Raw genomic sequence first — 12,245 nt, 5'->3', positions numbered from 1 at the left:
CCTCAAGTGTATGTTCATGCTACCTACTTGGAGCTCATCAATTCCCAGAGTTCCATAATGAGACAAAACAATGCTTGTGCCCAATGATAATTAGTGTTCCCACTGTCCAAATTCTCCTGAAAAAATAAAAGAAGAAGAAGAAAATACGGTATGGAATCCAGTGATACAATCAGTTGTTAATCATGCCACTTGGCTTTGGCCAGGTCCTGGGGATCCAGGTTCAGCTTATTGCACAACTCATGCTGGACCAAGCTGCATGTGGGGGGTTGCTTCTTTGATGATATTTGGGAAGAAGAGGCAAGACCATCCTTGGTGGTACCTGACGGGATCCTGGTCAAGTAGGAACCCCAAACCAAGAGGGATTCAGCTCTTCCCCTCACCAGCCTCTTGCTACAGTGTTGCTTCAGGGACGGATGTCCGCTGATTGGACCTCTGAAAACACAGTGTGGTCGTTTGATATGTCATAGACTTCCATTATATCCTCAAGACCAAGAATGCTTTGTTCTGTTACTTATCAGACGACAGGTTTGAGTGTCCTGTCCATCATCTGACAGACTTCTTTTTTCTTGCCTAAGGAACATTTGCACTTTGTGATGGAGATTTCCCAAGATGAGATTTTTATTCTGGACCCCGATATGGTATTGTCACAGCAGGCAGGGACACCTCCCGGAATGCCTGACCTGGTGGTGGAGCAAGCCTCAGGGTGAGTGTGCTGCTTCTTTGGCGATGTGGTGGTGAGGGGAGGCTGGCCACAGGATGGCATCCGTGTCTGACTTGGCTTTGCACTTGACATATCTAATGACCTCAAACTATTTTAAAATAGAGGTTTTCTTGTTGGGTTTCATTAGAGTGTTCCATGGCTGGTCTGTATTGTGCATAGCTGTGTAGAACTACCCTTGCCCACCACAATTTGCACCACATTTGAGCCTTCTTTATTCACCACACGCATACTTTTTAACAAACTATGAAATACTAGTATTTGCATTTATGTGCGTACATCTATAATGCTTGTATGATCCAAATGAAAACGGGCGCAGGTGGTTTGACGGTTATTTTTCTCCTCCGCCTCTTCCTCCTCCCCCCTTTTTTGGGCTATATCCAGGCAGCCTGAGACCTGTCGATTGTATAACAATAGCTATGATACATGAGGCACTTACTATGAGCCACATGCTGTCCTCAATGCCTTTCTTAAATCCCTACCACCACTTTATAGTGACCTAATCATCAGAAGGACTCTGTGCTTATTTCCTGATCTGTAAAATGGAAATAAAACCTGCTCATAGAATTGTTTGAAAATTAAATAAGTTGATACATGTGAAGTATTGAGGATGGTTCTTGAAACTTGGTAGACGCTCATTAAATATGATGTTATTGAAATAATCGTCATCATCACCATCATGCCACAATGCCCTGCAGATCTGGTACTGTTATTATCCTAAACCCTTAGATAACAAAATTGAGGCTTAGAGGGTTTTTGTAACTTTGCCAGTATTGCACAGAAAATAAATGGCAAAATTGAGATTCGGTCACAGGTTTTATTGCTAACATGCATACATGGAACCACCAAGATATTGTTAATATTTCTAGCGTACTTCAGCAATTCCAAAATATTTGTTTATAGAGCTCTTTATGTGCCAGTACTAGTAGAAGCACGTAGGAAACAACAGAGCAGAAATAAAAATTTGAAAAATCTCTGCCCTTGCAAAGAATGAACTTCAACAACGTGCTGGTACATGGAGGCCAAATAGTTAAAATAAGAATTTCCCTGGAAAGCACACACACACGCACTCAAATAGCATTTGCATGTTGTACACACACACACACACACACACACACACACACACACACACACAAGATGCTTAATAAGCAGACAAGTTACTCCCCTGCACTAATTCATTTGACCGTTGCTGTTATTTCTGAGTATCGTCCACTCTGCCAGGGGCAGCTGATACCAGTGGGATGTATCAAGTCAAGAGAAGACAGAAGTGGCAGGAGAGGGCAGGTGTACAGCCGTGTTAGGAAGCCAGAGCCAGTGGTATCAGATACACGTCCCTGGGTGTCCCCCAAGGGGCTAGAGATGCCCATCTCCACGGTGCCTGTACTGTAAATCCAGCCTGTCAGCTGTGGGGAAAGCGAGTGAGGAGATGCTGGGTCCTTGTGCAGTAGCAGTGGGCACTACAGTCTAGGTGTCCTCTCATCCACCCGTCCTGATCTAGGCCACAGTCTTCAGTCTGGTAGAGTGAACCAATCCTGCCATGCCCACCCCGGTCTTGGCCTTCTCAGTCATTCTCTCAATGTCAGATAACGGCCGAAAGAAATGGCCTAGTCCTCGGCTGGGCCTCTCTGTTAGCCTTACCTCCAAAAACAAAGGAGCCTGAAAATCCACCAGAAGTTGAATCAGTGTTGCCCCTCCGGAAATGAACTAGGACAGGAAAGCCGTGAAACAGGGTGGGCTTTGTTCTTTCCTAATTTGCATTTCTACATCAGGCTCTATTTTTTCTTCCTTGACGTCACATTTAAAATTCCTTATTCTTGAAATGCAATTTTCTCGTCTGTAAAGAGGGCAGAAACATACAGAATAGTTCAAGACGGTTGAGAAAATGAAATAATAGATGTGAAGAAGTAACTAGTAAATACCCAATCAAGAGGCCTCTCCCATCTCCTGTTGAGAGGAGAATCCTCTTGAGGAAGAGCAGAGCGAATCCTGTGGCTGAGTTTGAGTTTGAGTGCCTAAATACCTGGTGCCCTTCTTCCCCCCAGAGTGGCAGACTGGTGGAACCCTGCCCTTCGGAAACGCATGCTGAGCGACAGCGGGCTGGGAATGATAACTCCGCATTATGAAGACTCAGATTTGAGGGACCTCAGCCACTCCCGCGTGCTACAGTAAGGGCTCTCTCTCCTTTCTCTCCCTGCGCGCCCCTGTGATGGCTGGGAGGGATTACTGGCTGTCTCAACAGTGGCAACGGTTCTCTTTTCCTTGGTGCTTCTCCTGTCCCCTGTGCCAACCTGTGCTCCCACCTTTAGTCACTTTGCTGACTTGTCCCACCCCCAAGCTCCCGGTGGAGCTTCGCTTCCCGTTTCTGTAGCTCCTGAGCCACACTGAGACCTGGCACGTGTGTCTATAAATACTTTGAACCTCACCAGTGTTTGCTTTACTGCAGTCCGGGGTGTACTAGGTGTTCCTGTGTTTGCACGTCACGAAGACATGCATGAGAGAGATCATGAGCAGATTGGAAGTGGTGTATACGTTCTTCATTTGTGTGAACGGTTCCACTTGCTGTGATGACGCTCATTCGTTTGTCTCCAGTCCTGAGCCTCTGGAGGTGTGCTCTGTGTAGCATAGCCAGGTGGTTGTGTTGGCCAACGTGGAGCTGCTCAAGGTTGTGGTTTCAGAGTCTCTGGGCAAACAATGCAGCATTTGTTCATAGATGAGAGTGGTAGGTGTGCTTTCTTCTGGGGTCTCATCACGGCCAGAAAGGAGGGTGACTGTTGGAGTTTTGCGACAGTGTTGGCACATTTATGTCTGGGGAGCCTTTTCTCCCTGTCTTACTTCCTTGCAGGAAGAGATTAACGGACACAGTCTTTCACGCCTCAGGACAGTCACCCCACCTCAGGGGTTATGCGAATTTGCTGCAATTCATGATTAGGCGGGTTTCCAATCCTATCCAAGATCCTAATTGAATAGGGAGAATGGCTGTGTTACCATGTAGTCTCACAAACATTTTTACCAAGTAAAGAGAGTAAGATTCTTAGAAGCCTAGGGTTCAGTGAAGAGGGATTGTTTCTGAAGGAAGACTGCAACCATTTTGGTATGACACAGGGGGAAAAAAGTGAGAAATCTGGAACTAATTACTTCACTGGTGAAGGTTCTATTCAGACATCCCAGGGGCAAAAGGCGACTCCGTTTTCATTGCTTCTCTGTACTACCTCTTTTGTTGTGTGAAGAGCAGAAAGGAAAACATGAATCACTACGGATTTTCCTTTGTAATCAAACCATATAGTTAGGTTTTGATCGCATTTTAATTGCTTACAACTCAGCGTATTTTTCCATTTCTTTTTTATATGGAATTGAGGCTTGCTAACCACAATGAGTCAGCTATCCATTGATGGCGAAAAACGTGGCCATGTAGCTGCAGGCAGATTAATTTGAAAATTAGAGGTTATTTAGCCACAGAAATAGAAACTGTGCCTCGACAAACCAGATGAATATCGTAGTTGTTCTTATATACAGGCTGTTTCCAAAAAAGTAGAGGATGTACTCACTCTCACTCGGGTTTCCTATACCCTGATTTTTCTATATGGAATACATTAAACTATGTATCTCGATATGTGAAGTGATTGTTCCTAAGGTAGTAAATGTTCTTCCCAAATCAAAAATAAACGTACCACTTTATATAATAGCCAAGTTCTTAAAGCCCCGTACAAAAGTCAACTCTTATTCGTTATTCGGGTTATATTATCCTTTCAGAGATTTCTCTTAATTTTTTTATTGATCTTCACTTGGCTGCTGCCATTTGTTCTGGTCGTTTATGTGACCTGAGCTCTCCAGTGCACGAGAGCAGCTAACTGTAATTTTTTTTTTTTCTGCCGAATCACCTGGAAAGCAAAGCCATATTCAAACACTCACCCCTAGCCTTTGAGTCTGTCTAACTGAACCTCCAGACATGGAGCAGACACAAGTTATCACTCCTGGGTTCCCTGTGCATCTCTGACTCAGAGAATATAGGAGCATAACAAAAATGGTTGTTTTAAATCACTAAAAAAAAGGTAAATCCTGTACCTTACCCGATTTTGCCTATTCATTCTTTAAATTTTTTGTTATTCTTATGTCCATTAATTCCTTAGGAAGAACATCTCTTTATTTCCTTCATAGATCATCTCTGATGCAAAGAAGTATAATTGCGGTTACAGAATAATTCAATTATATAATACATAGATATTATATACCATGTTAGTAACAGTTGGTATTGATAGAATGTCTTCCTTTTGCTTTGTGCCACAGCTAAATTATCTTCAATTCTTTTTTTAAAAGTTTAGTTATTTATTTTGAAAGACAGAGAGAGAGAGAGTGTTGGGGAGGGGCAGACAGAGGTAGAGAGAGAATCCCAAGCAGGCTCTATGTTGTCAGTGTAGAGCCCACTGCGGGGTTCTAGCTCACAAACCCTGAGATCATGACCTGAGCCCAAATCAGGAGTCAGATGCTCAAGGACTGAGTCACCTGGGGGCCCCTGTCTTTAGTTCTTCTAATGCCTTTTACATCTTACCATTGCTTAACAGATAAGTAAACTGAGGCTTAAGGAGATTAAAAGATTCATCTTGGTGGGGCACCTGGGTGGCTCAGGCCTTTGAGTGTGGAAATTGAATGGAAATTGTGGTTTAAGTCAGGATGGCTAGACTTCTGACTTCATGCTTTTTCTGACCATACTATACTATCTTCCCCAAGGGCTGGTGCAGAGGCATTGCACCCAGAGCCCTGTGGCCGAAGAAAGGTTTATTTTGGTCTCTACATATGCAAATATACATAGGCAAATAGTCTCCCTATTTAGAGTGTTCACTTTATATGTATTATTATATATATATTTATATTATTATATGTATTTAGCTCAAATTAACCCAGAAGTAAATATGGTTGAGAATGAATTTTAAAGCAATTTTATTGCATTTATTTATTTATTTATTTATTCATTCATTTAATATAAGGAGATTCTTTAAAAAAATTTTTTTTAAATGTTTATTTATTTATTTATTTATTTATTTATTTATTTATTTTTTGAGAGAGAGAGAAACAGAGCACAAGCAGGGGAGGGGCAGAGAGAGACAGAAACACAGAATTGGATGCAGGCTTCAGACTCTGAGCTGTCAGCACAGAGCCCGACATGGGGCTCGAATTTGTGAGCAGTGAGATCCTGACCTGAGCCAAGGTCAGATGCTTAACCGACTGAGCCACCCAGGTGCCCCTGTTTTATTGCTTTTAAAAAAGATTGCAATTTTAAAAAATGACAGACTTACATTTAAAAAATAATTAAATATATATTACATTTGCCTCAATCTAAATAAGTATAAAAATTATATGAAAGGTACTCATGTGCCAAAGAGCCTGAAATGTTATGTTGTTGTATGTTATTATTTTCATTAGGTCTTTCAGTCCACAAACAATATACAGTAGCATTAAGGCATATATTGTTTTATGGACTTTTTTGTTTGTATTATCTTTTCACTTTTCATTACCTGTATTTTACAATGCATACACTTTTCACACTTGCCATTTCATTCAATGTCCTATTTTTAAACTTTGTTCATATTGATACATGTGGTTTTTGATTAACTTTATTTAATATAGAATATTGCATCATGAATATCCCATAACTTATTTCTCCATTTTGGTAGTGATTTCTAATATTTTATTATTTAAACAATGCAGTGAAATCCTGCAGCATGTGTCCTGTGTGGCAGGGTGTATGTGTATATGCAGTTTCAACTTGGCTTGATGTTTCCATGAGGAATATTAAAAATAAGTATGTAAAAAAAGTCCTGAGGAATTATTGTAATATTTTGGTTACAACTGACATCTGTTGCTTTCAGCTTTGAAGCCCCAGTCAGCTCGGAGCTAGGAAAAGTCCAAATTTAACATCGTGTTCACAATATTAAAAAACCCACTATATAAATAAATCAAAAGGGAAATTTTAAATGCTTAGAACTGAAAATACTATCAAGAGTTTGCAGAAATAACTAAAGCCTTAGTCACAGAGTGATTTATGACTCTAAATTCACTTATCGAAGGAAAAAATGATTCATACAAATAAAGCATTCAGTTTGATAAACTGAATCCCAGAATAGAAAACAAAGAAACAAGGGGGAAGAATAATAATAAAGACAAAAATGAATGACAAGGAGAATAAAACAAAGAAATGATTAACCAAGACTAAAACGTTATAATATCGATTCTTTAAAAAGGTAGAGAAGAGACAAAATTCTGAGAAGACTGACTTTAAAAATAATAAATATGGGAAACTGGAAGGAATGTAACTATATGCTTTCTCAGCTCATTCTTCCTCAGGGACACCCAGTCTGCACCTGCTCAAGGTGACCCTCTCCCCTCCACCCTCCAAATGACCCACCCCCCGGGATCTCCTTAGAGTTGTCTCGTAGTTTTAACTTTGGTTTCTAAGATCCATCAACCTCCCTCTTACTTCAGGGAGAGTGAGATGGAATGGACAAATAGAATGAACTAGATTTTTATTATTACTGGAACTGGTTACATTTATATTATAATTCCATTAAGAAACACCTTATACATTTTTAAAGAAGGGGTGTGTGTGTGTGTGTGTGTGTGTGTGTGTGTGTGTGTGTTGTCCACTTATACACAGGTCCCTTAGGAGAGACTATAATTACAAACAAGTATGTACAACACATATAGGGTCTTCAAAACCTATGAACATAGTAAAAAACAATCTTTAAGAACCAATTTTGAGATAAATTGGTGAGAGGTGGTTGACCACATTATTATTTCTTGAACTGCAATGAATTTGTCTTTAAGTTCAAAAAATGTTTTCAGTGTCTAAGAAAGCTCTACTTAAAATAACATGATCCTGGAAATACTTTTGCTCTTATCATTAATTATACCACTACAACTAGTGACAAGGCTGTTTTTCATTTTGGCAGATTTGTAAGGAAGGAATTTAACTGAAATTTTAGCAAACAGAATCTCAGTTTTAAGGAAGACTTTTCCCGACTCCAGGATCTATGATACTTCAAAAAGAAAAAAAAAAGAAAAAGAAAAAAAAGCACTGAATGAAAACTCTAGTATATTCTCAACAAGTTATTTTTTGAGAAGGACAGACTTAACCTGAGTCAGATGGGTTAAGGGAAAACAGGTAAAGGACTTGGGAGGAATTTAATTTCTGAATAAGAATAATCTTTTCTCGGGGCACTGGGTGGCTCAGTCGGTTGAGCACCCTCGATTTGGGCTCAGATCATGATCTCACGATTGGTGGGGTCAACCCCACATTGGGCTCTCTCCCTTTCTCTACCCCTCGCCCACTTGCGCACACACACACACACACACACACACACACACACACACACACACACTCTCTCTCTCTCAAAATAAATAAATGAACTAAAAAAAAAAGAATATTTTTTTTAGTTCATTTATTTATTTTGGTTTATGTGAAACCCCTCAAACTGACTGCAAGAAATGCACTTTTTCTTAGTATCTCCAAATCCTAAAGCTGAAAGAACTAAGATAAAGGTCACACAGGCAAAAATAGAATATCTTGCCACAGGGCTAAGACAAGGGGGAAACAGTGTAGTGAACCACCTCAAGGCAGACATTCAATCCAGTCATCTGTGTCTAGGCAGGTATCTGTCACCTGATCAGCTAAGCAGGGCGACTGGATTTTTACGATGGGCAGTATATTTCTGTCTCTAACAAGAGATAATGTTATCAAACATTGAACTGTGATGTATCTGGTCTGATTACTTGATTTTCATTGGGATTCTAAGAAACAGGCAGGGCCATTTAGTTAGTCATTCATTTATTGAGCAAATAAATATTGAGCACCTTGTAGATAGAAACTGTATATACAGTATATACACTCATACACACGTAGGCACTGAAGATGTAAAACTAAATTCACAATTATTATTGCCTTGAAGAGCTTATATTCAAAGGGGAAGTATTACACAAACCAATTATTATGGTTCCCTCTGCTAAGTGCTGTATGGAGATAGGCATAAAGTGTTCTGGAAACAAGAGGAATAGAATTTGCTGCTTCCTCCAGATTTCATCTTTTTTATTTCTATAGGAAAAGAATGAATATTTAAATAATTAAAATGGTAGTCTCAAAGGCAAGACGCTTTTTTTAGAGTGCTCCATGCTTATTTTCTTCAACCTTTGTACATGAGCAGATAAGTATCTGCTTTTCATCATTATATAACCCGAGGTGCTCCTCAAATAACTGAATGTACTCGGTGAGAGTTTAGCATCACTCTACCCAATGTGTGCTTAAAGAATTTTGTACAACTAGCAAGTTATTTGGGGATATCTAAAACACCTATTAATACTTTAAAAATTGGCTTTTTCATGTAGTCTAAAATTCTGAACCACCGTATCAAGAAGATAACCCTGAAACCTCCCCCTTCCAGAAACTCAGCAGTTCTTGGCTGAACATAGGAGTAAGAGCTTCATTCCCCTCTCGTCCTCAACTATTTCCTTTACCCAGTTTCCTGGGGAACAATAGGTGACGGCCTGACTCTAATAAAAAGGATAATTGTGCTTATTGTCACGGCTCCAAGTGCTCAACAGGACAGACCATTGGGCAGTGATTGGGTTGTGGAAATATTCTTTCAGCATCACGATCAGATAAGGCAGAGAAAATTAATCTTCTTAGTGGGATGTGGGTTTGGCTGGAATCTATCTTAGAGATGAAATCAATGCTGTCTGGATGGAGGCACAGTCCCTTGCATCTGTTTCACTAAGATAGTTGATTCCCATCCCACTTACCTTTGGCTGGTCTGAATCTTGTTCTCCCTGCCTAATCACTGAAGCTGGAAAAATTACAGTTTATCTGACGTGTATCTTCCTTTCTTCTTTTTCTCCCTGCCTTACCTCCAGTTGTTAACCTCCCAGTTTAGCCGCGTACATAGTACTCTGTTCCTCAGTGTGTGCAAAACATTTAATGAGAAGTTTTGCTCTGTTCCTTCTAGAATTGCTCCTGAAACAATTATGCATATGGAGTCCCTAAATCTTTTGTCAGACAGGGAGTTCCATTTTCAAGTTCACTTAGTGGCAGAACCAGAATAGAATCCTTTCTACGTCAAGACTTTATTTTAACCGACATTACGATGTTGTTTTTCTACAGAAAAAAAAAAAACTTGCTGAGGTAAACAAGCTCTAATATTAAACACCACTCTATTTAAAATGGTGCCAAGAAACTCTACCCTTCCATTTTGAGTTGAAGTTCGACCAGTGATTGCAGCATGGAGAAATGCTCCTTGAAGTGGCTCTCTCTTGTCATTTGTTAAAGAAGTGGTGGCTTTACCTCCTCACACTTGAGGGACATGGTGCATGAGGGGAAGTTGATCAGATCCTTTTTTAAAGCATGTGAGTTCCTTGGATGAACAAACTGTACTGCTCGCTCTGTGTCTACAGCACTTTGCACCATGCCGGAGACAGCAGGCATCCAGTGAGGCAGGCTTGTGGAATGAATGGATGAATGTGGGATGTTAGAGAGAAGGCGCTCTATCAAACCTAAGTAGAGATATCTATTTATAATACTGCAGCAGACCCGGTTTTAATCACATAACGGTTGTAAGAAAATGATACATTAAAGGTCAAACATTTTTGGTAAGCGGTGGAATCGGTTTATATATTTCAAGCTTTAACACAAATGGTTGACCCAAGGGATCGACGTTAAAATAATAAAGACGTATTGAACCGCTGACTCAGAGGTTACTTTTCTACAAGTGAGAAAGGCAATGATGGTGAACATAGAGAATTGTAGGCACTGTGGATGAGCACAAAGGTGAGATGGGGGCAGGGGATGGAGGGGAGGGATCCTATCTAGAACTCTGTGCATTGGGAGGCCAGCATGTCCCCCATGTCTGATCTCTGGATCTTTGGGGTTATACCAGAAAAGTTGAGTGCTTGAAGAGGTTTCGGATATTCTTTGGATGAAGGGGAAGAAAGTTGGCAAGTGGGAAACCATCAACTGTTGAAATGTCATGAATGGAAGAGAATTCTGGGATTTCCCAAGGATTTCCAACCCAAAGAGACAAGACAAAGCCAGAGCATGCAGGAATAGGGAGGCAATATGTGCAGAAGAAAAGCAATTTTCTTGAGTTCCTTTAACAAGCGGGGAACAGTAGAAAGGGCCTCTCAGGAAATTATCAGAGTCTTCTTTAAAAATGAAACAAAGGAGATTTTTCTCTCTCGTTCTAACAACACACTCTGCTTTAGGGCATTAAGGAAAGCTAGGCCAGGGGAACGGAGTCTCTCATGACCAAAGTGCTTAGGTGCCATTCTGAAACTGGGAAAATAACCCTATCTCCCTCTGTGCTCAGAAGTGAAGGCAGGGGTTGTTAAGCCACTAGAGGAGTGGGAATTTTTCTTGTTTTCAGGGGCTATGCCACAAGTAGAGCCTTGAGTGCACCGGAGATCTCTTCGTGTTCCTGTCTTGTGTACCCTGGGAGTAGCACGTGCAGGTGGCTGGCTCGCTGTGCCTTGCACTTTTGCACAGTTGGTCCTCTCTTGTCTGAACCAGTCCCTGGATCTTCTTTTAGGGCTTGCCATTGAAATCTCCTCAGTTTGGTACAGGGTTTTAGGGTATGTTGAATGGATCCAAGCTATAAAAACAAAAAGCAAAAAGGGTGTAGGGGCTGTTAGATGTTAGTCCTACAAAATAATGGCACATCTGTCCTTGAGGGCCCAGTTTTTCTAAGCATCAGGATTAAAGTTTCGCCAAGAGCGATAAGAATCATCTCCCAGAGCCTGCTGGGAAAATGTTTGGACTCTCAGGCAATTGTGCAGTGTCTGGGGACTGAGAGATCAATGATCTTTCCTTCCTTCCTGAAAGAGTGCAAAGTCCAGAGCTGGGTCTTCTGTCATGTCGTCCCCAGAGGGTCCCACCCTGTGGGGCTCTCGTTCCTTGGGACATGAGCTAGGTCCTCGGGCGTCTGTAGCAGGCTTTGGCAAGAGGAGGGAAGACGGGACGCAGCTTCTCTTTCCCACAGATTCTCGTTTAATAAGTAAGGGTGCCTCACAGGATCTGGGCTGAATGTTTGTTTCTAATTTGGACAGTCAGAGTAGAGAGAAGAGGCCATAGTTTTTCCTGAATATGGTGTTGGTACACCTCCCTGTGACATGAAGTATTTCTGCATCTAAGTCCTCTTTCCTGACCATGGGTCCTGGGACTCACCCTTCAAAGGTGGCCCTCCTCCCCACCCAATCCTCGGAAGGTCCTGGAGGAATTAGCTCAGGCCCTGCCGCCTCATTCCCTCCTCCTCACCTGCGCACAGAGGGGGAAGCCCTCAGGGAACACAGGTGAAGGGGTGCTGCGGAGAGCAGGGCCATCTGCCTGAGTCTCCAGTCCTGCCTTTCCGCTCCTCCTCCCATCAGTCCTGCTTCTCTAAGTCCTGGGCATTTGGTGTTCAAGAGTCTGTTTTAAGGTTTCAACTGACTTCCAAAATAGCCTGTTCATCCTTTTGCACCTTTCTCAAACTGCCACCCAAACACTTCTTTTCTC

The 12,245-nt window shown here is 41.4% G+C and overlaps 1 protein-coding gene across 9 annotated transcripts in view; it reads left to right on the top strand.

Annotated features, from left to right (window-relative positions):
- The window catches only part of DGKI (diacylglycerol kinase iota), a 439,032-nt gene that overhangs the window by 359,487 nt on the left and 67,300 nt on the right, over positions 1 to 12,245 (top strand). For all 9 annotated transcript variants that reach the window (XM_023250599.2, XM_023250596.2, XM_023250595.2 and 6 more), the window contains 2 exons: positions 576 to 703; positions 2,761 to 2,883. In XM_023250599.2, the coding sequence (XP_023106367.2) occupies positions 576 to 703; positions 2,761 to 2,883 (251 nt within the window). The remainder of the gene's footprint in view (positions 1 to 575; positions 704 to 2,760; positions 2,884 to 12,245) is intronic.

The sequence above is a fragment of the Felis catus genome, chromosome A2 (assembly GCF_018350175.1).
Source record: "Felis catus isolate Fca126 chromosome A2, F.catus_Fca126_mat1.0, whole genome shotgun sequence".
In the NCBI taxonomy this organism is placed as follows: domain Eukaryota; kingdom Metazoa; phylum Chordata; class Mammalia; order Carnivora; family Felidae; genus Felis; species Felis catus.
The sequence above is the reverse complement of the archived record's forward strand: the minus strand, read 5'-3'. Positions and strand labels throughout refer to the sequence as shown.